The sequence below is a fragment of the Oryzias melastigma genome, linkage group LG8 (assembly GCF_002922805.2).
Source record: "Oryzias melastigma strain HK-1 linkage group LG8, ASM292280v2, whole genome shotgun sequence".
In the NCBI taxonomy this organism is placed as follows: Eukaryota; Metazoa; Chordata; class Actinopteri; order Beloniformes; family Adrianichthyidae; genus Oryzias; species Oryzias melastigma.
This window is the reverse complement of record NC_050519.1, coordinates 10,659,599-10,685,552: the sequence shown is the minus strand read 5'-3', so window position 1 is coordinate 10,685,552 and position 25,954 is coordinate 10,659,599. Positions and strand designations below refer to the sequence as shown.

General features: G+C 42.6%; 1 protein-coding gene and 1 long non-coding RNA gene across 3 annotated transcripts in view; one reads left to right on the top strand and one right to left on the bottom strand.

Annotated features, from left to right (window-relative positions):
* Nucleotides 1–6,264, top strand: part of LOC112146075 — a 46,759-nt gene extending 40,495 nt beyond the window's left edge. The window contains exons 3-5 of one of the 2 annotated variants that reach the window (XR_004948332.1): nt 4,917–5,038; nt 5,174–5,294; nt 5,540–6,264. This is a non-coding gene — a long non-coding RNA (uncharacterized LOC112146075). Of the gene's footprint in view, nt 1–4,916; nt 5,039–5,173; nt 5,295–5,489 lie in introns of both variants that reach the window. The other variant, XR_002919186.2, reaches the window with a different exon arrangement.
* Nucleotides 1–25,954, bottom strand: part of LOC112146073 (BAH and coiled-coil domain-containing protein 1) — a gene marked incomplete at its 5' end in the record, with an annotated part of 66,093 nt that overhangs the window by 15,924 nt on the left and 24,215 nt on the right. The window contains 9 exon segments of the mRNA XM_024271695.1: nt 1,121–2,041; nt 2,687–3,032; nt 3,112–3,368; nt 4,913–5,071; nt 5,168–5,367; nt 5,461–5,572; nt 6,648–8,921; nt 9,203–9,328; nt 18,659–18,841. Coding sequence (XP_024127463.1) covers nt 1,121–2,041; nt 2,687–3,032; nt 3,112–3,368; nt 4,913–5,071; nt 5,168–5,367; nt 5,461–5,572; nt 6,648–8,921; nt 9,203–9,328; nt 18,659–18,841 — 4,578 coding nt within the window.

Genomic DNA, 25,954 nt, shown 5'->3' with positions numbered 1-25,954 from the left:
TTACACACCAACTAACAAGTCGTGTTTGGGGGGAGACGGAAGACCTTTGCTGTGTTGTCTTTGGTTCGAGCGTGCACACGTGTGAACAGCTGCAGGATGGATATTTGTCTGTTTCCTTCCAGCAACCTTTAGGGCAGGGGTCAGCAACCTTTTACAGTAAAAGAGTAATTTGGACTCGTTTTCTACTGATCAAAACCTAGAAGGAGCCGCATAGTCTTACTTAAGCCTTTAAGAAATTTGGATTTACATTTATGACCTTCTTTCTGTTAATAATGAATAAGAATTATGCATATATTTGGCACAAATGAAAGCAAAAATGCAAAAAGAACTCTAGCATCTCGCAAAATGTGTGTGCGTGTTTTTTTTTTTTTTTTTTTTTACATTTGACAGAAGCTCAAATAACTTTTTAAAATAAAAGATGCTCTGTGCCAAACAACATCTTCTCAGTTCAGCTCTGGGCAGCTAGTTACCAATGTTGTGTAGCATAAGATGATGTGCTTTTAGCTCATAAAAATTCAAACTTTTTACCAAAGTTTTGCTTTGCATATATATTTAAAAACCTACGTAGTTTATCATCTATGCAGCTCAGAAATCAAATTAGAAATTTAACTAATCTAAATGAAATAAATGCTAATTAAGTAATCCTTACTATTTTATTTTTCTTTCATTTATTTATTTATTTTTTGTTCTTTTTCCCCTCTTTGTCCTCAGCAGTCTTACACTGCTGGGTTTTGTTATTTTAGTTTGGGCCTTGGTAGTCTTAGTTAGTGGGCTTTGTTTATTTGTTTTCTTTAGGTAGTTAAGATTATGCAGCCCTCACTCCAACGGTCGACATGGCCGGGTCAGCAGTCTCCCTGACTTGTTTTATGTTTGACCATGGAGCCACAATGGAGAGATAAAAGAGCCACTTGTGGCTCTGGAGCTGCAGGTTGCAGACCCCTGCTCTAGGTGAAGATACTGCTTTAAAAACTACATTAAAAGGAGCAGAAGTTTCACGCCATGAGAGAAATTAACAGCTGAAGAGATTCTTAAACGGAACAAATCTCAACGAGGAAACGGTCTTTAAGAATGGTAATCTCTAAAGTGGACTTGTGGGTATAGCTCATTCATTGTCCCTCACCCTGGCTGTTCCCGCTTGTGCGTTTCTGCTGCTGCAGCTCCAGATCAGCCAGCTCGCTCAGAAGCTCCATACCCTGGGTAGAAGACGTGCACTGCAAAGGAGCAGGTGAAGGGGGGCTGTAGGGGAACAGGGGAAATGGGGGTACATCTGTGCAAAAAGCGGCAGCGATCAGCAGCTCCAGACTCCAGTAGCAGGGCACGAGAGGTTTGCGCGGCTCGGCAACGGTTTCATGGCTCGAGTTGCAGGCCGACGCTGAGGCGGGGGACAGACACACAAAATCCACTGAGTCTTCAGCACAGTCCTTTGCTCCTTCGGAGAGTGGACGCTGCGGCTGCAGGGCTGGAGGGGATGCTGGGTCAAGCTCAATGATGGCGGGCAGCTCTGGCTCCCGCTCCCCTGGTATGTTGACCTTTTGATCACACTCCACCTGAATCTCCCCACCCGCCGCCACCTCCTCATCCTCCTCCTCCAGAGTAATTACGGCTTCTGGCCTGTTAGGCTCCTCTGCTGAAAGGGGAACTGCAGAGGAAGCCGTCTCACAAGCTGTATCCTCAGCTGAGGGACAAACCAGTACACCAGTGACGTCTGAACCCTGTTCATCTGCCTCCTCTTCATCAGGCACATAGTTGGCTGCCACCACCGCCACCTCAACCCCCTCTCTTGGATCCAAAACCCTGTCAGCCACGGCTTCTTCCTCCTCTGGCTCCACTTCCTTGAGTGGTAGCGGCTCTGGGAGGGGCATGACCACCACTTGGCAGTCTAACTCCTCCTCCAGGCTAGCAAGGGGCTCAGGAGCGTGCTCAGAAGGCTCCGCTTGGACTGCTTCCAGGTCAGCTGGCTCAGCCAGTTGAACATCCTGTGGAGACGGTCCACGTCTGAAGCCCATGGCAATAGCGGGGTATGTATATCCTGGAGGTAAATCTGAAGAAACAGATCAAAACGATCAATTAATCAGATAAAATCATTTTATTTTTTACATTTAAAGGTTGAAATTAATACTTCATAAAGCCTTTCTTCTTACTACTGAGATTTTGAGGGGAAAAGAAGATTAAAAAGTATTGAAGTCCCACTGGCTTGATCTCCTCGCAGAAGCAGAGGTAGAAAATGTCAAAGAACTGTGTGTGTGTGTTTGTGATATTTACACTGAGCTACACCTTCAGTTCATCAAAAAGCATAAGCCTCCTTTGCCGTGTAAGAGACAGACATTAATAAAGATGCAGAGAGCAGGGCCTGAGAGGCGAGGGCTACCTCTGAGGCCCGTCTCAGCCATTACCAAGGTAACGGAACTGGAGAGCGCCACAGCAGACGGACGCCATTTCCTTCAGCTTTGAGCTGTTTAAGAGGTTTTAGGACATTTTAGAACAATATGTCCAAAAAAAGGCAAAGGAGTAATCTATCTAAGATTCGTTGTTTTATTTACTAGAAACTTCATTTCTGCTCCTATCATCTCAAGCGTTCAAACTGCTTTATGTCGACAGCCATCTCTTTGACTTAGCTTCAACGCGGTGAACCAACACTGCATCAAAGGCAGCAGGGAAGCTATGCAGATTTTTTTTTTAAGCTTACCCGGCTCCAAAGACTCGGGATAATCTTGTGGGGGCTGTCCTTTGCCTCTCTTGTCTTGGGATTCAGCCCCCTTGAGCATTTGAGGTGGAGCGGGACTGATGGCAGGAGAATGAGGGACGGCTGCAACCGGGCTGGGAGCGGGGCGGGGTGTGGAAGGAGTGCTTCGGGGATGCTGGCGCAGGGAGGGGGATTGGTAACAAGGTGACATGTGAGTGGCGCAGGCTCCAGGGGACGAGGCGTTTCTCTGCGGGGGGTTGTAGGGGTAAGCTTTGGCGGGTTTGGACATTCGTGGCTCTGAGATGAGTTCCTCCAGTTGATCTGAGGGCTCGTTTGGTCTCTTCTGGATCTGTTGGTTAAAAAAAAATCTTATTTAGAGAAAATCATATTCCTCAATTAAATGAGATTTTAAAATCCATAAGCTTGACCTGTTCACTGTGAGGAGCCTGATGCTGCATGCTATGTGCTGCTCTGTGAGACTGCTGCTGAGGCTGAGACTGCAGCTGGGATTGTTGTGACGGGTGACTCTGGTTCTGGTGCTGAAGCTGCTGATGCTGCTGGATAGCGTACAGCTCCTGTTGCCGTAGAAACTGTGATCGGGAGTACACAGCAGGATGCTGCATGTGGGAGGGTGGGCCCCGGGCGCCGTACACAGGAGGCCACAGCCCTTGCTGCTCCATCACATCTGATGAGAAGAGGGAGGAGGAGAGCGATGAACGAGCGCACACACACATTCGGCTGCTCGGATGCGTGAGGGAACAAAAAACATTTGTCTCTTCCATATCTATCATTACTTGCCTCCCACACAAGTATTTTAAAACAGCAACAAAGATTATGGATCATTTAAAAAACATTGTATTCATATGTTACAGCAGCATCTACTCCTTCTAAGAAATGATTTTTGACTTCACAAAACATCTCCCCAGGCGGCTGCAATCCTACACGCTCTATAACAAAAAAGCAGCTTCTGAGGAATAACATTTTTAGAGTTGGGGAACATTAAAAAAAAAAGTTATGGTAATGCGGAAATGTGACCTGTGGCTTTGAGAACAGGTACAGTGTCACGAAGCAAAACATTTTAGGAGACAAAAGATTTGATCCAAATGTTTTTTCTTAGTTTAGCCTCTTTAAATCTAATTTACTCCCAAAAAAATTGTTGTGTTTTTTGTCAAACAAAATTATTAACTTATTTTTTTACTTTTTGTCATTAACCAAGTACATGTCTTCAGTTTGTTAAACATGTTTCCTTCAACTTTTTGTACTGAAAAGGCCATTTTCTTATTGCCAATAAACAATAAAAAATGTTCTATTCAGTTTAGAAAATTATACTTTTTTTGTGCTTTTATGGACATGAATCCATTCCTTTGTAAAATATAGCTTATAAACATTTTCAACTATTGGACTATAACAGTATTGTGGTTTTCTATACATACAAATTTGAACTTTTTGCTTTTTACAGCAGTAGACCCTTTCAAAATAAAATATAATTAGTCAGTGACAGAGCTGGAACATTTAACATGGGAAGAAGACTTTTTTATGGTGGCCATTCCAAATGAAAGGATAAAAAATATGTATTTCAAACAGTTTATTATTGCTATTAATATTAAAACTGAAGTTCTATTAATGTTAAAAAAAACTTGAATTGTTCATTTTTTTTGTTTTTTTTACCTTTTTCAATAATGAAACTACCCCCCCCCTCCAAAAAAAAAAACAAAACAAAACTGTGCTTTTTTTCTGCTACATCAAGTTTACTTGAATAAATAAAGCAAGAAAACCAAGTCAAATGCAGTATTATTATGACTTTGGTGTTCATTCATTCTGTTTCTTCTTCTACTGTTGAATATAAACATGACAACACTAGTAATGCTGATCTAATAGTAAACCTCTTTCACGGCAAATTGAACCTTTTACCATAATTTTTGCCCAGTTATCTGACATTGTCATGTCAGGCCAAACATTAATGACAAAATCTAACTAATTGAAAACATATTCAACAAAACTAAAAAAACATGTTTTTTTTATTTAAATTAAGCAATTAAAATAAGCATTTTTCTCTGAAGCCAAAGATCCACAACAGAGGAATAAAAGAGGATTTATAGCCTCAGACTGCAGACTCTTGCCCTAACCTAACATAGGTATTCAGATTCTGTAAAAAAATAAATAAATAACGCTGGATTTGACGCCATATTTGAAGGACTGGATCATATTTTTGATTGGGTTGTGGCATACCCAGGTGATGGGGGGCAGGATGCGTTGGGGGCTCGGAGGGCAGGACCACCAGCTGAGCAGAGGGGTCCTGAGGCAGAGGAAGGACCGGCTGCAGAGGGCCTGACATGGCTGCAGAGAAGCCTGGTGGTAGGTTCTGGTGCAGAGTCGTATGACCTATACCTGTTTTTTTAAGAAAAAATGTTAACCATTTCAACACACAAAACTGTAAAATAGTTATTTTTAAGTAGAATAAATGAGCATCAGTTGTTTCTCTACCATAAGAGTGTCCGGTCATCCAGAGGGACGGACTTCCAGTTCTTGGCATCCAATGGTGGTGAGCAGAATGTGCAGCAGGATCTCCCAATTGGCCAGACTGGATGGACGTCCCACCAGGAACAATGAGGTGAGAGGTGAGGTCACCATGACAACTGTTGGTTGGATGGATCCTTGCAAACTCCACCCTTTCTTTATTTTCCCTGTCAGTGCAACAAGCCAAAAATGAAGAAAACTGCACACATACATGTTCGATTTGAATCGTATCAGAAGCAGCCGCACGTGTGTTTTTTTACCTGATATACGCTTCTCTCTCTCTGTCCAGACAAGTGATCCCGATTTGTTCCTCGCTTATCCTCTTCCTCTCCTCCTCAGAGGGATCTGAGGGATACATGGTGCGTGGTGGTCCTGCGAGAAAAGCGTCAGCTCAACCACCAGCTTTTACTTTTCTCCACGGCGGAGACGTAATCCCAAGACTCCTGTCTCTTCTCTAAACACTGACACGTCTTGCAAATTAATGTATTTCATGTGTTAATAGCTTTTAGCGTCAGCAGAAATGTTGCCAAAACATCAGATCTGACGCGTTTCATCAAAATATGAGGGAATTTATAAAAGATCAAAAAACTAAATGCATTTTTTAAAATGATTTCTAGGTACCAACTCATTTTCTAACACATTAATACAAAACTAAGAGCTCAGATCTAAGAAATGTGCATGTGTGTCATGTATTACTGTCATCGATCAAAGCTCCCGAAATGAATCTGTTTAAAGTAAAAAAAAGTAAATGTACAAAAACTTTTTTTCTAAAAATTAAAGTAAAAAAAAATCTGGTTAATGTTTGGTGTGCACTAGCTACTATTTAGTGCTCACCAGACAGTAACTGGTGCACACCAGATAGTAATTTTTTTTTTTTTTTTTCTAAAAATTGAAGTTAAAAAAAAAATTCCTGGTTACTGACCGGTACGCCCCAGATGGTAACCAGAACTTTTTTATTTAAATTCAATTTTTAGAGAAAAAAAATCCAGTTACTGTCTGGTGAGCATAAGAAAGCAACCAGAACATTTTTATTTTACTTCAATTTAAAACAAAAACAAAAAAAACATTCCAGTTACTATCTGGTGCTCACCAGATAGTAACTGGAATGTTTTTCTATATATATTTTTTTTACTTAATGTCTCTTTAGGGCAGGGGTAGGGAACCCTGGTCCTCGAGAACCACCTCCCTGCATGTTTTCCAATATACCCTGCTCTGGGGTGTTCTTATTGGCTGGACACACCTGAACCAGGTAATCAGTCATGAATAGGGACTCAAACAATTACCTGATTGGCTCTGGAGGACCAGGGTTCCCTACCCCTGCTTTAGGGGCTCTGCACTTTAGGGACTCCATAAGAGACTAAGACTAAAACTAAAGAGGTTTTCTCCTTGAATTAAAGTACATTGTTTTGTGTCTGCATGGATGCTAACATTAAGGAGCTGTGCTCACCTTTCACAGCGAGCTGCACCCTCCCGTGTCGGCTGTTGGGATGAGTATCCCCTGAACGACACGTGGGCTCTCTTTGTCTGGCCACCGCCACGGCGATCCCCACTGGTGGCTGCCGAACCTCACTTTCCCCGTGGCACAGATCCCCTATTTCCCTGCTTCGGTATTCAGGGCGCTCCCCATCGTTGGTCGGGCCCTTCCTGGAAGGCAGAGTCTGTTTGTTACCCTGCAGGGCACAGCTACCCCCTGATGGACCTGATTTGAGATTTCCCAGCCCCCCAAAGGGGCTTTTCTGAGAGAGGAGCAGTGGCTGTTGCTGGTTGCTGTATTTTAGCAGGCTCTTCATGGCGCTGCTCTCACCCTGAGTTGGACCTTGGGGATCGGGTTGCTGCTGTGGCTGACTGTGAAGTGGTGCAGAGGGGGGCTGGGGAGGAGGGAGACTGATGCCTGGTTGTTGTTGCTTTTGCTGCGAGTGTTGCCCTGTCGTGCTCCCCAGCTCCATGTAGGACTTCCTTTGTTCCTCCTCCGGTTGTGACATGTGATGGGGGGGTCTCATAGTCCATGGTGGCACAGTGGGTTGCTGCTGGTGGTGCTGTCCACTGCCGTTGTTGTATCCATAAGGAGACATGTCCATCTTTCTTTTAAGCTCCTGACCGTTACTCAACTCAGCCGGCGAAGGAGCGTCTGGCCCAGGATGGCCATGCTGCTGGTGGCGAATCCTGGCTACCTTTTGGCCGTCTCTCTGTAAGGAGCAGCTGCCACCAGGGCAGTGTGCTGCTCCAGGCCCACTATGCTGCCCCATGTTTTTACCTCCAAGTGGGGAGGAGTTCGGTGGGGGTCCCTGAAGGGAACAGTCTCTGTAAGGAGAAGTATTTACCGAATGAGGAACAGAATGGCCAACTTTGGGTCCTTGTGGTAATGAGGATCTAAACACATCTATGTCAACTCCACTGTTGATGCACTCCGCACTCTGTGACCGTACAACTTGGTGCTGCTGCTGCTGTGGGTGTGTTGGCTGTTGTTGGGAAGGTGGAGGAAGCTGCGTGGGCTGAACATGTTGGTGATGAGTTTGCATCCAGTCTGGAGCCTTTTCTGTCTTTTTGTAAGGATGTTGCTGTTGTTGTTGCTGCTGCTGATGTTGCTGTTTTCTGTGCCAATTATGGTTTCCACCTCCATTTTTTTGCATTGCTTTGTCCTTGGCGCTGCTGGCTCCTCCTCCAGTTCCCACGCCCTGACACTCGGGGTTACCAGTCTGGAATGACCCACTAGATTTGTCCCCTAGGTCTCCTCCAGATGTCACAAATGTGAGCCCAGTGGCTTTCGGCTCCCTCCCTACATTTATTGGCCCCCTCTCTTGGGAAGCAGAGTTGGCCAGAGGAGCAGCTGGAGCTGAGCAGAAAAAGTCTGGATGGTGGTGTGTGTGGTGCGAATGATGCGGGTGGTGTGGATGACTTGGGTGGAGCTGAAGGCAGTGGAAACCTCCGGGATGAGGGTGTGTATGTGGATGAGTATGCGAATGGGGGTGAGGGTGTGTAGCTCCAGCAGCAGAACCCATGTGTAAAGGTGGGGGCACTGAGTATGGGAGAGAGTGGTGAAGTGGTGCCTGACCCCGTTCTAGACAGTCTGCAGGTTGCTCACTGATCCTCATGTCCCCACTCACCCCTTCTTTGGTGCAGCGATTGCCACCACTTGACCCCAGATGTCTGCCCTGAGTGCTCCCCCCAACCCCCATAGCGCGAATGTTTGTACCATCCCCACCACAGCTGGACAAGGACACCTTAGCCCCAGTTCCTGCATCTCCGTTCTGCATCTTGCCATTGTGTAAGCAGGCACTGAGAGGCTTGCCCATAGTCTGTGGGTGATCCTTGCTGTACTCCATTGTAAGTGACGCCTTGTGCCTCTCCAGGGCCCGACTGTTGACATCTTCCAGGGGCAGGGGGTGCTGGGGATAATGAGGGTGTTGCGGATGGTTGTGGGAATGGTGTTGGTGTGTGGTTTGGCGAGTCGGGTTGTTGTGGTGCTGCTGCTGCTGCTGTTGCTGTCGCTCCTTAGCCTCTTGTTTGCTACTAGTCCTCTCCTTGTCCTTGACAGATATCACCCCCCTTTCCACGGACCCTTCCTTGAGTCCTTTATGTATTCCAGCGCCCATTCCCGAATCTCTGTCTCTGCTGCAGGACCCCTGAGAGTGTCCTGAACCCGGCCGGGACATCGGCGGCATACTATGGTTGGTTGAGATGAGGGGTGGCTGAGATGGGAGACCCCGCAGGTAGAAGTTCTCTGTAGGGGGACATACAATAGGTCAGTTACTGAGATCCAGTTAAAATAATAACATGAAACCAATTTACAGAAAAAAAAGCTGACTTATAAGTTCCTATTTATTATGATATAAGTTAACCCAACGGTATATTAACAACTTTAACGATCTTTACTCATACATTGACAAAAGTTGTCTGGTTTAGGTTCAAGCTTCCATTGGAAACTGGTTAAAAGATGAACTGGGTTTGACAAAGTAAGTCATTCTCATGAATGGGTTAATCATCAACCCTTTAACATCTGACCTTTCTGAGTGTCGTAGAAGCGGTGCTGCCCGTATAGAACTCCACTGTTGGCGTGGTGATCCAAGTGGCTCATTGGAAGGAAAGTGTGGGCCAGACTCCCTGAGAATCTCGGATATCCTGGACCTGCTGAAGAGAAAATGAGCATGGTTGATGATATGTGATAACAAGTAAGAACTACCTTTAGAATGAAAGCATTAAAAATAAAAGTTAGGGCACTGCTTTCATGTGTGATACTTGTCCATGAGGCTGTGGAGCAAAGGTAGAGCGGTCAACCTCTAATTGGAAGTTTGGAGGTTCAGTTCCTCCAGTGCACATTTGTCAAAGTGTCGCTGGGCAACCCCACATTGCTATTGGTGGTTTAAGGTTGGCGCCAGTGGAGCTGCCATCAGTGTGTAAATGTGTGTTTGTGCATGGGTAACGCTTTCTTTTACTTTTTTAAGAACAATGTAAGTACAAATAAAGTACATGGAATTTACTTTTTCATTTATTGAATGTTTCATGGTATTTGCCATGTGTAAATAAACAGAAACTTCCTTTGAAGAACTATGAAAAATTACCCTGAATTTGTACTTTCTACTTACTTAGAAGTTTATGTGTTTCATGGTACTCACCATATGTAAGAAGATGAGTTATTGGGTAGTACTTATGTGATACCCAATTGTGTTTTTCCCTTCAAGGGAGGTAGCAAAGTGCTAAATAAGTATATGCCATTTACCATAAGAAATTTGTCTGTTTCTGTCTTTGGTTAAACCACCCCTCCTTCCATCAGATGGGATAGATGTAAACTTTGGGTTAACAATCAACAGAGAGCTGACTGGATAACTCAAAGGGACAATATGTAAAAGGTCACCAGATGTGGGGACTGTAAGCCCATGAATCAGACTTATTTGATGTTGGTACAACATTTGCACAAAAATGAAGGTAGAAGAATATTAACACAAGAATAATATTGGTGCTGCAACATCTAAAAATGTTAATTCCAACCTTATACCTCAATATTTTTACCTATATACCATCCAACTGTTAAATGCTGTAAAGTAAAAGAACACAAAGCTAAATTAAAGGGAATACAATGATATTTTTAGCAGCTTTTTGAGCTTTTAATGTTTAGACATTTTATGAAGGCAATGCTACTTAACTTTATGCAACTCAAGTGTACAACAGTGACTCCCTTCATGGGTTGAGGACCTTTATATTTTCTGTAAAATAACCCTTTCAGATCTGCTTTGCATTGCTTTTTTGTCAGTTTGCTTGCTTTGGCTTAAGTTGTTCTTCATCGCCCTTTGGCCCATTTTTTTGTTTCACCAAAAAAGGCAGCGATGGTAGATGGAAATGGAGAGTGACACGTAAACATGTCGAGGCAGACATGTCTGCGTTGTCAAGCATGCGACTCGATCCGAACAAGAACAGGTGCAGTTAATTTAGCATCGTGAGCAGCGCGGCGGTTTTTACTGGAGCTCCAAGCGAATGTCTCACTTTCTGCTGGTGGAACAATGGAGCCAGTGCTGTGAGCCAGCTCAGGGGGAGGGAGGAGTGTTGTGGTGGGCTTAATGACCTCGTCTCATTGCAGCTCCTGCATCCTCCCATCTTAATTAATGAAATGCACGGAGAGGGCAAACAGCTCTGCAATAACACAGGAGGTGCTGCTTTCTGAGGAGGGCAACAGAGTGATAATTGCATACTCTCGCTTTTCCCTTCTTTCACCTGCTATTTTCTTTAACTCTTTTTCTTCCTTTGTCTCTAACACATTTATGTCAATTCATCAACTGAAGAAGAAGGCTCCATTGTTGAAACAAGGCATTTTTCTGAGATTTTTTCGGGGAGGAGGCGAACTGTTTACCAGTCTTTATCCAAGCTAGGAAGGGGCCTTTTTTTTCTTCTTCTGCAGCATGTTGTTTGTGAGCGTGACGATTGACGGCGTAATCCCTTTTCACAGTGTGGTCTGGCTGTGCCCGATAATGCCAGCCCGCTCAGTTTCAGCATGCACTCCAATGGGGTAGCAAGAGGGGACTGCTGGGCACGGCAGAGCCCATTCAGCCATTAATCTGGGCCAGGACAAGGGAAGCCGCTGCTGCAGGCAACGTAAGCAGGGTCTTAGTGCAGTCTGCTGACTGCACAGCAGCATCGCTCACTATGGCTCCTTCCAGGTACAGACACACACAAACATGTCAGTGTGAGCCAGTCAATAAGATGCGTTCACGGTGCAAGGCTTTCTTTCCAAGGAAGGAGCAGGACTAAGGGTTGGACCTAGCAGAGATGAGTCTTGGAGGACATTTTTAAAATCCCAGAGATATTCAAAAGAGCAGAGACAAAATAAGACAAAGGTGCAAATCGTAATAGATTTAAATCAAATATACACAAAAGCCTGGGCTCAAACCTATATATTTTTGCAGCTGAAATGCCCTAAACATCACATAAATTAAGAAATAAATGGACAAAGTAAGGCGTAAGAAGACCAAGAGGGAAGGAGGAGCAGGCTGAGCTGTCTGTCAGGTCTGCTAATTGAGAAAAGGTGACAGAAGCACTCTAGACACAGAAAGGGAGGAGAAAAGAGGAGCAGATGAGGGATGTTTGTTGGAGGAGGGGAAGAATACTGTGCAGTATCTCTTCAGGTTTGACTAATTGAAAGGAAGGGATGCAGGGTGGCGCAAGAAGGAAAAAAAAAGGGAACGAAAGAAGCAGGTGTGTGGAAGAGGAGAGGCGGGGGGACGAGGGGGGTGAAGCTTAAATCTCTCCAAAAGAAAAACCCAGCAACTGCTCTTAGAAGAAAAGATGGACAACAGAAGATAGGCTTGGAAAGGCATATCAAAAAGGAGTGGATTAGGCAGGTGCACGCTGACAACTGTGTGTGCGTGCAAAGGGTGTCTTTATACGAGGACAGAGATATGAGACTACGGGTACACTTGGCATAATATAAGAAGCCATTTAGACTCCACTCAGTTGGCCTGGTCTGTTAGGAGACAGACGCTTTTTCTCTTCCAGCCAAATCCAGAAACGGAGGTGTGAACATTTATCCAATTTTAAACACTTCCAATGTCATTTGGGGGGAAATGTAATGTGTGATTTTCTTCTTGTCTTTCACCAAATTGGAATTGCCTAAATGGAAAAAGATGGCTTTTTTATAGCCTTTTTTATGGTGTATTCCTTTGTGTGAGTGTTTCCTGGGTATGAACGGGTACACTGACAGTGACGGACACTGTAGACACATACAGGTGAGGTGGAAATGTGGGAAGGCCAACCAGTAAACTATCTTATGAATATTTAAAGTAATTGGATACTTTTTATTTCTTCTCATAAACTAGAAATACTTTAAAATACACATTAAAGTGCCACTCCAACTATACTTTTTTCTACTGTAAAAGTTTTTAGGTAAAATAGAAAAAAAAATCTGTGCCGCTTTCTTTTTTACAACATATTTTTTTCCAGAGTAGCAGGAAATTTTCCTTTGAGTTCTGGGCGGCACTGTTGGTGCGGAAGTCAGCCTCCACTTATTTCCCATCAGCCCTTTGTTTACACTTTATTCGGGTAGCTTATAGTACCTCACAAACTCAAGCTAACATTAGCGCGGCAAAAAAATAAATAAATAAATAATGGCGAGCAATATTGGAGCTATCCAGAAAATAAAGACGTACATGGACCTATTTGTATGCAGGCGGATGTATCCGAGTTGTAGTGAAGAACGGAGACTCTAACAATTAAATCATGCAACTAGGAAAATAACAGAAATAGTTTAAAATAAAAGTTCTGAATGAACAGTTTTGTGTGAGATTTCATATGGTGATTATTTGCAGATAATTAATGGTCGGCAAATACAGTTTAAATAAAATTAATTGCAAATAATTGTGATTATTTTTTTCCGAGGTTTGCAATTAATTAGTTGCATTTTTTTAATCGATTCCCAGCTCAAGTTATTACGTTCAGAAATACAAACCACTTTGGACATACTAAAGAAGATATTAACAAGTCCATTAAATTGAGTTTTAAATGTTGCTTTAGAGAAGAATTTGTACGATTTTGTCTGACATTTATGAAAAAAAACAGACACAAAAGCTTAAAAAATAAGAAATAAATCAAAATGTGAATTTACACTCACGTTTTTAATTTTTTTTTTTTTTTTTTTTTAAAACTACCTCTGGAATCTGATGCATTGTTGCATCACTGCCTTAACAGAAGACACCTTGTGCATCTCTCAGAAATGTTGTCAGCTTTGACAAAATGGGAGCATGTAACACCTTGAAATTCAAATGCATTGATCTGACAGTTGTATTTTTTTATTATTATCATTTTATTTCGAGACCAGGTTTCTAATTAAGATAAAACAATTGCTTTGTTACTAAAATAAAACATCCAAGCACCCAGGGATTTAAGGCAGACACCTATAAACAACTTTCTGATGAAGAATTTTGCTTTTTTGTCTTCATTTATATCAAACTCAAAGAACTTGAGGAAAGGCATAGAGGTCAATGTTTTATACATTTTTATTATGTTTGTGTTAGGACTAATTAATATATATCTGATAAAGTATCTGGGAAATAAAACAAGACTAAAAACTCACTTTTCAGATCAGCAGAAACATGTTAAAACATTTGATTCCTAAATTCACTCCTGTTGGAATTTTCAAAATAATCGTATTCTTTCAAAACTCAGCTAAACTACTGGGATTTGCATGCAAGCAACCACTTGAAAACACACTTGAAGGGGGGAAAAAAGTGACAGGATATCTTTGTGGTTAAAAGTAAGACACTAATGCGCTGACACACGTACAAGTCAGTGCCTGTGCCGCTGCTGGTGGGGGGCTCCTGACACCCAGAGAGAGCAGGCGAGAGTCTGTGTAATTGTGTCGTTCATTTTGATGACTTGCTTTTTATGCAAAACAGGAAAAAGACAATATGCAATTATCTTGAGGAGGGAACAGCTGAATGTGGTTGATGAACAGTCTGGATTCAATCATGCTCTTAGTGCGTTATATGCAATTAAACTGCAATAGAGATAATGGCCTCCATTGCCAACTGAGTAATAATCCCGGTCATAATCACCTCCATTACTTTTATTAGGCTTGGCATCATCGTCATCGCTCTTAATATTATTTTTACCTCCCCACAAAAAAGAAAGACAATGAAACCTTCAGACAATGAGAAACGACAAACGTCAATTCTTACAAAATTAGCCTCGAGGGAAAAGGTTTCTGACTGCATAGATGCTGAATTGATTTCAATTTGTCGCATCCTCAGTTTAATATGAAGATTTTTATTTATTGTACTGTCTCTCCAGCTCGTGATCAGGACTGACGTTCCTGTCAGTGGAAGGAAAAAATCATGAAGCATGGGATGTCCAAAGAAACCTCTGGAAAGTCACTTTTTAGGCTATTGTGATGGATAACAGGAACTAGACTCAATGAAGCTCCAGTCTTTTGTGGTTACTCTTATAAAGGAGCATTGTTTCAGCTTCTTTGAGTCTTACAATGACAATATATGCTATGACTTTTAAATATCATCATGTGACATAATGATATACAGTATTAAACTGTTTTTAGGACTTAATTTGTGTCCAATAATAACCAGAAACCCATTGTGTGTAACCAGTGTGTCTTAGTACCCATCTTTTTTTAGACGATTTACATTATGATTAATTAAAAGGAGAAATAAGGAGAGATGAACGTGAAAAATAAGGACCAGAAATGAGAAAAAGCCCTTGAAGACGAGAGCCAAATAGGGTTGGTCTCCCATGCGTTTACAATACCTTTGATGTTGTGACCACACACATGTGTGGACTAGACGATTTATGTGTCTCCTGCTGTAAAAATTCTTGTGTAGGGCTGGTACATAAAAAAGGCAAAACAACAGGATTTTCATTACTCCTAAATTGTTGACTTTTGCTCATATGTGTCCAGTCACAAAATGTTGTAAAAATACTTAACAAAGTATCTCATTATATTCTCTTACACACCTTTTCAAGGCCAGCTGTTAAACATTTTCACAATAAAAAGTAATGTTATATCAAAAATCATTATTGCCTATATCAACTTTTAAAGTTGTGTAAGGATTCAATCAAATATTCTTCTTTATTTAGTTTTTTTTCTTTCTTTTTTGTGAGAATGTCCAATCTACGTTTGAAAAAGAGAGCTCCACTGTCACCAGATGGTCCTCTACTTAGCAAAAAGAACAAAAAATTACTATGGGTATGAAAAACTATGGTCATTGACAAGGGCTAAGAAATATCTATTCTAAAACATCTATTTTAGGAGATCATACTATTCTCATCCCCAAGTTGTCACATATTGGCATTTGGTTAAGGCTCACTTTTTGACGTTTTGGGTGTCCCCAACTCATCGTTTTTTGACGTGATGACTGTTCCCGTAAAATCAAAGGTCCGCAACCCTCTGGACACGGTACCGGATGCATACTCGTCCTCAATTCGCATCCAGTACCAGTAACCAAACCCAGTATCTGTATCCTAACCTTAACCTGGTACTCTAGTGGTTCACCACCAGTACTGCATCTGGTCTGGTGTCTGGTTAAGGTACCGGTTTGGGTACCGGTGCGCTACGTGTCGCAATACTGGACAGTTCTGGTTCGCAGCCCAGAGGTTGAGGACCCATGATTTAACGGGAACAGCCAGTATGTCGAAAAACAACGACTTGAGGACACCCAAAATGTCAAAAAGTGACACAGAGGGGTCCTTACCCATACGCCAATATGTGATAACTTGGGAGTGAGCATATGTTGTACTATCTCAATTCATTTAGCAGCAGTGGGACAGTGGCAATTTTCCTGACATGGTTTGGATTTTAAGGAACTTGTTTATTGCACAACATTCTTTAATTAAATTGATGCTATATTTTCCCTTTTGCATTTTTCCCCCCTTTTAAAAAAAAAAAAACAAACCTCAGAATTCTTTGTATTATTAATTTCCAGTCTAACTTTCTAGCTGTGATTGTAAAAAAGGGGGAAACACAAAACTTTGCGTGTGTGTCTGCCTGTTTTTATTGGGCCAACCGTGCAAATGTTTGTGTAGTCGAGGTTTTGTAACGCTGTGTGTTGGGTGGGAACCATCCCATTAAGCTGTGATGGAGACACCAGTTGAAAGCTCTGTATTTACAACAAGTTTTTTTAACTGGCTCACATTCACATGTGCTGCTTGAGAGTCTGGAGTGGCATTCCTGCTGACATGAACTGAATACCGCAAGATTCTTTCGCTGAACTTGTGACCCTGTGTCTGTATCCAGAAACGCCGGTATAGTGTTCCATCCCAAGCACGCTGGGGCTTTTTTTGGTTCCCAAATAAAAGGGTGGGAGACCAGCTCATACTAGACAGTCAAAAGCCATACTTAAGTCTAAAACCAACACATTCCATAAATAAACTGTCGGAGTAACACTACATCCTGTAAAGCCTTCTTCTAAATCTTGCTGTAAAGTAAATATTGTCATGTTTGGAAGGTGTGTTAAGGTTATGCTATGTTCACACCGTCCTCTGTAACACGCGTTCAACCGACCACCTTCAATTAAAAGTCTATGTAAACCTGTGCACAGTATATGTGCGCTTCAGGCTTCTGCGTTCAAAACTCCTGCGTTCATGCATAGCAACACAAGTGTCTATGATCGTTGAATGCACCATTGAACTTTAAGAGGTAACATTGGTAGTCGAACTTTGACCAATCATGGACTCAGATTTGGTAGTGACAAATGGATGTCATTCCTTTTTTAATTCACAGAAGTACCAAGCATTTGACAATTGATCATGGAGGAGAAATTAATAACTGTCGTTTGTGCCCAACTAGAATTATATGATAGCAAGGCCAAATCCGAATTGCTTCCCTACCCCTCTGGCTACTCCCAATTGCTCCAATTCTTGGGGCATTTTAGGCTGTAGTGGTGTCAGAAAGTGAATTGGTAAGAAGAACCAGTAGTGACTAAGGACTGGGTATCCCTCCGCCGCTAGGGTGTTCCACGTTGCGCTTGTAGTGCAGAGGAAAAACCCATTTCTCCACATGAGTGTGATCTGAAGCTAACAAGTTTACATTTTAATGTAAGTGATCATTTTTTGTCCCTGCGACAGACTGGCAACCTGTCTAGGGTGTACGTCACCCATGAGTGGCCAGGTTAGCAGCCCTACGACCCCGAAATGGACAAAACAGGTTTAGAAAATGGATGGATGGACTATTTGTTTGCAACATAACTTTTTAAAGTTATTAAACCAATGTTGTTCTGTATTTTCCTGGCAGATACATGCTAACTTAGATGACTGCCGACTATATTCATGAAATCATTAAGCTTTAGTAACGTCCAAATTTGAAGACACAATTTTTAGCTGATGCCATTTATCCATGCAGGCTCTCACTATTCAGCTGGTAGCGATTCAGTAACTGGTGGGACCAGCCTTTGGCTCGCTGTGTGTGTCTGTGTGTAGCCAATGGGCCAACGTGCGCTTCATATCTGCTCCCCTTCTGGAAAATCCTGCAGCACCTTCAGATGCAAACGTTTCATACTTCACGTATTGTGTGATAAGTAGGGGGTTGGTTGTCACAATGACGTAATATTTCGTATATGGTGAAAAGTAGGTTTTATTTTGAAAAATGTACCAGATGCACTGTACATAAGCTCACATAACTTCTGGTTTAGGTCATTAATAGCCCCAACTTCACAAAAAGTCCTCCGACTCGACTACAGCCTCCTGCAAAAACTTGAACCAAAAGATACTGATTTGGAGCGCCAGGTAGGCCAGATCGCAGAGGTTGGACGTGATTGGATGCAGTGCTATTTCCTTTCATACTTCTCAAGTTACGTAAGGACACCAGCGGCCGCACCGGAACCGTAACAGTTGCTGTGTGAGCTTGGGATAAATGTAGGGGTAGGGAGAAGCTGTAGGGCTAGGGAAGCAATTTGGATTCGGCCCGGGTCTTTCATATATCAGAATAGAGCTGTGAAAGAAAAAGCCTGTAGCTAGATTTACAAGAATTGTACCGCTTCGAAATTTCGCACCAACCTTGCCAGCAAAGTCAAGTGGGCCCTATAGGGTTTAAAAGTTGGCAGAAAAAGTGAACCCCGAAAGGGTTTTTCCACCTGTGTTTGTCCACATTGGCTCCACTGCCCTGGGACAGGCAGCTTGAGTGGCGACCCTGCTATCTCTTTTGGGCCCTGGGCGGCGGTGCTCACTTCCTTTGTCGGACCCTGGGAAGCGGAGCTCGCTTAACTGTCCACCAGGCGACTGGCTAGCATAGCCACTTAAGCCAGTGTGGGCAAAGAACAGGTGGGGCCACCATGGAAAACTGCCTTTTCTGCACACTTTTAAACCATATGGGGCCCATTTGGCCTTGCTCTTCCAACTGTAGTTGGCGGACATGCGTTAGTAAACAGTAGAAAAAGAAATGTAGAAGAATCCAATCCCTACTTGTCCAGTGTCAACGTTCAAGAATCTCCGTTTGCCATGTTCAGGTCACATTGTGTGTTTTTAACGTACCTTCATGTGAATGGGGAAACCAGATCTGAGAAGCGCTAGAGTGGGGTCCACTTCGGAAGGAAGGTGAAGAAGGTGAGGAAGGCGGCCGTGAAGGGTGAGGCGGGTGGGAAGGGGGGGAACCCAAACTACTGGCCAGAAAGGTCCCCATGAAGGAGGCGGAGGAGTTTCCCATCAGTCCACTGCCTGCATTTTCAAAGGGACAATTTCAAGGAGAGAAAAAAAAAAACGAGGTGAGAAGTGGAATAGTGTAACCTCAAAGTGATTCCCCCAAACCTCTAAAAAAGTGGTGTTAGATCTCATTGTAAATGTACAAAAAGAGCACCCTCTGGCTCTTTAGGTAAAACTGTCAAGCATGGCAGCAGATGAGTGAGAGATGGTATATGTGTGAGAGAACGAGTGTGTATTCGTATCCTCCCCCTCGCTGTCAACACAGTCCTCTCCCCTCTTCTTCTTTCCCCTCACACCATGTTTCCCCATGGACAGACAGAGGTCTCATCTCACAGCTGAATACACACTTTCTCAGGCTCTCTCCCTCTCGCTCTCACACACTTTTGCTCCTGCTCCCCAGTGTCCCTTTCTCAATTTCTCTCCCTCCCTCAATTATCTTGTTCTCTCCATCTCTCACTTTCATGCCCTCAATCTCCTTTATTGCTTTGCTCCATTTCACCTCCACTCTGTCTCCTTTCAGTCTTGGTTTTCTCCACATGACGCTGACAGTCCGGTTCTCCTCTTTGCTTCCATGTTGGTGTTTTACTCCTTCTCTTTCATCACTCCTCCTATTCTATCAGAGAAACTGACCACTGTCCCGTTCAGATCATCAGAAATACTCTGCTTGCATACCTTGTACCAATTTAAATGTCTCTTCTTTTGTCCGGACATGATGCTTTGTGGCCACATCTCATTGTTTTGCATAATGATGTCACCAGCAGAGCTGTCTGTCCCTAGCTGTGTGAACTGTGTGCTTAATGAGACTATGATGAGTAATTGACCATTTCTAGAAACGCCCCTGTGACTGGGGACTGATTGTCTATTATGCATTTCTGGGCAGGATGGAGAAAACAGGCTGATTAACCACTGCTTAAATTGCATTACCATTAGTCGCCCGCAGGTGTGCTTGGGTGAGGGGCCTGGGTGCCCGGCTTTTTTACACATCTATTTCCCGCAAGTCGCACCACAACAAAGTCTCATGCATATGTATGAATTTGCCTGAATGCGAGCAAACGGTACATGCTTGCAAATACACACACTTAGTAAAACACGTGGAAAAAACACTACACTCTGAAATACATATTGCAAAATGATTGGCATCTTTAGTTGCTTGATTTGACTATTTGATTTTTGTCTTAGAAGATAGAAAATATTCTAGAGGCTGGTTTCTAAAGAAAACGAATTCCCATTGACTCCCATGGTAAAAAGTCCAACCTTGCACCAAAATAAACCTATGTACAGCTGGGTTTGAAAGTTTTACATTTTTTTTACAGATTTAATTCTATTTAAGACAACTGTATGGAGGAAGATATTTTTATTTGTTGTAGGGTTGTAGCAATTAATCAACTTTACGTTCATTGATCAGATCGATCTGCCTGAGGTAAATTGTTAATCAAACTGACCTTTACCATTATGAAATTGTTTCAGAATGAAGGAAATCAATTATATCAATACTGGAAAATACCATTTGGATTGACGTTTATTTTACAATAACATAAAATGACCAAGTGTCATCACAGTGAACAACAACAAAGATCCAGCCATCATTACTGTCCAGTCTACGGAAGAACTTTGAGTTTTCCAAAGACATGTGACCATACAGTGTGGTAGAATGTTCTACTAATTTATCGCATTAATGATCTAATAATGTTTAGCTTATATTATTTTGATGTGGAAAAACAACAAGCTGAATGGATTTCCATTAATTCTTGTTTACTTGTTTGTTTGTCCATATATGTAATTTAAACTTGATTATCTTTCAAGAAATACAAGGAATGTGGAAAACTTAACTTGTACTGTTCAGTACCAGATATTTATCTCTGAGTCACAGTGGTTACATTTTTGGATAAAAATGTTATGGGTCGTTCAGTGGATCAGATCAAATTGGATCAGTCAAAATGAACAAATACCAAATATGAATAGTATCGTCAACCACAAGTTATGATATGAATTAAATCGTTGTTAAAGTGAAATGTTACACTCCCGAGCAGTTGTATTTATTTATGTCTAATTAGAATCAGCGTTTTTCTTTGGCAGGTGGGTGGAAGGAGGAAATTTTCACTTTATTTTGTTTCTCCAAACTTAACATAGTGAAGTTGAATAGAATAACCTTAAGTGAATATCTAGATACATTTTTGGTTTTCAAAATTACATCACGGATTACCATTCCAGTGATCTCCATGGGTCAGACTACCGGTAACTGGAAAACCAAAGCATTTTGCTGGAAAATATTGATATTAAGATTTGTATTTTGTTTGGTTGCCAAAAAAAAGTTGATTATTTGCCATTACATGGAGACCTAGTGGAAGAAAATGTGTTCAGTGTATCTAGAGTGGTGATGATGAAACTTTTGCTAATCAACCTTGATGTTAGGCACTGTGAAGAGCTCTGTTGAAATACCACAAGAACCATGCCTTTGTCTCATTCCAACCTTTGCCCCCCTCCTCCTTGCTCTGGTGCCACCCTCTATCAACCTGCCCTCGTGGAGCACTCCTGGCACCGCTCTATGGACAACACGTTCAGGGGGGGTCAAGGGCAGCCCGAAGGGAGTGGATTACGGCCAGCACACTCACCAGGCACTCATCCAGCCTCCATCATTCAGACACCTTGGGCTCCTGTATGCCACCACTTTCCACACACACTCGCCCTCCCCTCCGCTTCTTGCCTGTTGCCCCCAGGAACCCCAGCTTTCCTCGGTGCCTCCGGCTCACATAAATCATCTAATCCTCCTGCATTATTAACAGTTGTGCCTCTGAGAGAGAGGGAAGGGGTGAAAGAGAAATAGATAGTGACAGAGAGAGGTTGTGAAGCCCATCTTTACAAACCGAGAGGAGAGAGCGTCTGTCAGAAAAAGGGAGGACAAAACTTTAAAGCAAATGCACCAGGCAAGGAGATCTTTGAGGTTGGGAGGGAGGGAAAAAAGGAAAACCTTTGAAATGTTTTGTATCAAATGCAACGGCCTTCGTAACCACATCAGACCTTATCCTTTTTTTTTCCCGAAAGAAATACAGAGCGAGATGAGAAACAGGGCCTAACTTCGAAGCAGCCATGTTGAAAAATCAGATCAAGTCCGTCTATTTCAAGAGAAATGAGTAAAAACTGACCTCCAGCTTTAGTAAGGTCAACATAGGCTCAGGAGCTTCCTTTATAAACATAATGAATAAGATGTGTTTGCAAATGCATTTAGAAACATCTTCCAGTGTTTTTAAAAATCATGAATTTATAGAGCATGCCCCAGAAAGCTTGTAGAAATACGCTTTATACTGCAGGGTTCACAGATAAAGATGCTGTAGATCTAAAAAAGTTAGAAGTTGCTTTTAATGGCAGATAATTGTTTCTTAAAGACCTTCTCTTTGGTGTTTTTAATGTGTTTTTGTAGCATTTTTCTCATTATGGAGCACATATATAAAGAAAATTCAACATAAAGCTGCATTTCTGAGTATTCCCTATTCAAATAAAAGGATTATAAACAAGGGGATGTTGGGAAATGGAGGCAGGCTAACAACTCTGTAGAACTATGTCCTAGAAATCAACCCAGATGCTTTTATTTTGGCTAAAAATGGCATAACCATGACTAAAAAAAACACTGGGAATGCTTTTAAAATAGATCAAAAGATGATCAGAGTAGGACTTCAGCCATTGTTCAGTGGATATTTGAAAATCATAAAACCACATAACTCCATGACCGTATCAAAAGCTTCTAAACTGCCTCTGTGTCAGAGGGAGCAGCACATTTCTCCCTTCAGAACTGTGACAGGTATGACACTCCGAAGAACGCCTGTCACAAAGGTCCCTCGCCAACTTTTAAGTCTGTCAGACCCCTGTAACTGAGCCCACTCTCATTGCTTTCTCAGTTTGCCTCCTGCATGGTGCGTTTACAGCATGATGCAGCACAAATCGGAAATATTCTTGTCCCACCAGTGAGCCTCAATGTGCTATAAAGTCGTCCTTGAACCATTTTAACCCTGAATAATTAGAGGTGTTAGGAAGGAACCACACACATTGTAAATTTATGGTGTTAGAGGGCTTTCAGTTTGGGTGCCAAGCAAAAAAGAAAAAAAAAAATGAATGGAGCAAAGATCCAAGGAATGGCAGCAGTAGCACTGAACTAATAGCAGTTTACTCAGCAGTCTTATTAACTGGTGGTTTGGTTCCAGGAAGCCTGCCACATCCCCCTAAAGGTCTTTGTACCGGTAATGTTGTCAGCTCTGTTTGTACCGATTATTTTAAAAACCGTTTATCTATTTCCCCAAATCTCAACTGCTGCCAGCGGCACACTTGGACGAGCTCTCGAGAAAATCGGGTCATGTGCATCCTAATCTGCGCCAATCTCTGACAGCCATTGAGATTAATCCTATTACAGAATTAAAGCAGAATGGACCTCTAAGATTGGGAGACCCGAGCATCCTTGCTGACACCCTAACATACGTTAAAGTGATTGCAGGACAACAGAAAATCAAAAGCAAATCGTGACACATCACAGCCATCATTGTCTTCTAACTTGGGTGTTTTAAGGAATTCAACCTTGTTAGCAAAAACATACATGTGCACATGACACCATGAGGGCCCAGACGAGGCCCCTGAGGAAAACAAGTGTTCGCAAGCTGTCAGGCGGAGCAGACGAAGGAAGGCCCGGTTGTCATGGGAACAAAAGGAAAAAAAATGGCACTGGAGGCTGGTAGGCATTGCTACAACGGTGGGCAGATGCACTTTGTCAGTGAGCTGCTGAGCAACAACTGACTTCTTAACCCATGACACAGTTGTAATCACTTTTATACGCACACCTTTCTAAGGAATTTAATCTGGTTTCAATTACTTGGCTGCAGGGAAGGAGATCTGTTTGGGTCACTAAGCACCCCTCTCCTAAACGAAACTCAGGAGTGAGTGGTTGTTTGGAGCCTTAACAAGGAATTACACAATAATAGGATGTAAAGGGATTCATCAAAATCTAGGCCAAGCAGCGAGGGGGGGGTGGGCGAGCTAAGAATACAACAAGCACCCACTCAAAAGACATTGTTCTTCTGGATGCTGGGAATCAAACCAAAATCATCATCGTCTTCAGATGCACACACCCATCTATACACACTGAGCTCGACTAATATAACCTGCCCCTCATATTTGCTTCTGTGCTTGTGAAAAATGAGCCAAAGCAGTGAGAGGGGGGGCTCTTCTTTTCCAGCGACTGCCTGAAGGGACGGATGGATAGGCCGTCTAGACAAGGACACAAGACGGACAGTGAAAGGTGAGAGTGATGGCGACAAGAACGGAGAGGCAGAAAGAAAATTGCAGGTGGGACTGCATGAACCTGCTCTCCACAGCTCAGTGACCAGCCAGTTTCAAAGACAGCAAACACTATATAAAAGAAAAGAATTCTCAGCAAAAAAAAAAAAAAAATCTCATCTATCTCTGTAAAAGTCAGGGCAGAAACTGCAGCCGACTATCAGCATGTGGTCAGCACCATGCGGCACAGACTCGTCCAGCAACCCAAGTAAGTTCAACAGATTCTATCCTCTGGAGTCACAAACCCTCACATAATATTTTCAGATGATATAAAAAAATGATTTCACAGCTATTAGTTTTAAAAGCTACATCTGTTTCCTTCAGATTCAAAATTTCAAAGGTATTTTTACCAGTATAGATAAAAGAAAAAAATTTGATCAGTGATTGTTGACTTACCAAATAAAAACATATTGAACAGGCTTGTTGATAGAAGGTTCACTTCACTGTCTCTCTCGTCAGGTTTTCCAATCCTTGCAGCTCCAAGACCCTCAAGATTAAACCAGCGAGCCCTTCCACACACATGTTCCCCCATAGAAACAGGGTTTCTGAAAAACGGCACTGGACAAGCCAACTGCTCAGATCAGGAACCAGAGGCAGACTGCACATGCTACCCTGGAGGGCCGCTGACTAACCCAGCGCCTACTTCCTTACAATAAAGCTCAGCAGGAATTTGAAATGGCTACTAAAGTGGGGGGATTTCCTTCAAACAGTCAAAGCCATCTTGAAAACATTAGTGCAACTAGTAGCCAAATTCCTCCTCGCTTCAGAAACAACTGTTGCAAAAGTTGATTTTTTTTGTGTGTTGTTGTTTTTTGGTGATTGGGCGGTTGGTTGGCCTGAGGGGGTGGGCGACGTTACTGTAGGAGGTCGGTCTGGTGGAGAAATATGCTGAAGTAAAAGTGAGAGAGGAAGAAAGAGACAGTAAGCAGCCAGTCCAGCGCTGGAGCTGAGCCCAGTGCAGGGGTGGTGGAAAGTGCCAGCAGCGCACGCCTCCGACACTCAACACACTGCGTGCCTGTGGAGTGAGTTTAGTGGATGTGGTCAGTGTGCGGGGGGTGGGAGAAGTGGAAAAGGAGAAGCAGCTGGAAGGATGGATGGAAGACAAAAGTGAGAAAGACTTTAATATGGGGGCAACATCCAGTAAGTGAGGGGCAGAGGGGTGACAACTGTGATGGGCGTGTGGGAGCTGCTGAGCATATTTGAGCTTTTGTCTGGACTTGTGTGGGTGACTGTGTCCATACGGTGGATGTCAAGTTGAAGCTGACAGCACGTTTTTACAGAGTATCCACGGTCAACCACCCTGTCACGACTAAAGCTGTGACATGGTACATACAAGTTTTGGTGACCTCTTCAAGCCAAAGTCAATATTTTTAAGAGCTAACATGACAGCAATAAGAGATTTCAAGATAACCCAACTCGTCTGATTTTATTTGGAATCTTAAACCCGGCTTAAGAAAAACACCAAATGATCAAGTCCATCTTTTTCAGTCCTCGGACCGGTTTAATGTCCGTCCTGTGCGAGCCTGAAGTGTGTGTCCGATTTCTTTATTTTTTTAACTCCCACCTACCCTTAACTTTACTGGATAAGGTTTATGCCCCTCCTTTGTTTAATATCTGGTTCAAACCAGATTTGTCCACTGGAATTTGTGTAGGAACCATTAAAATTTGATTCAGCTTTCAGCCTTTCTGACTTTTAAAGTGTGACTAATTAATAAATAACCCCCAAAAAGAAAGAAACAACCACTAAAACTAGTATTCTCTAAATATATTATTAAACAGGAATCTACTTTTGGACCAACTTTATTAGCA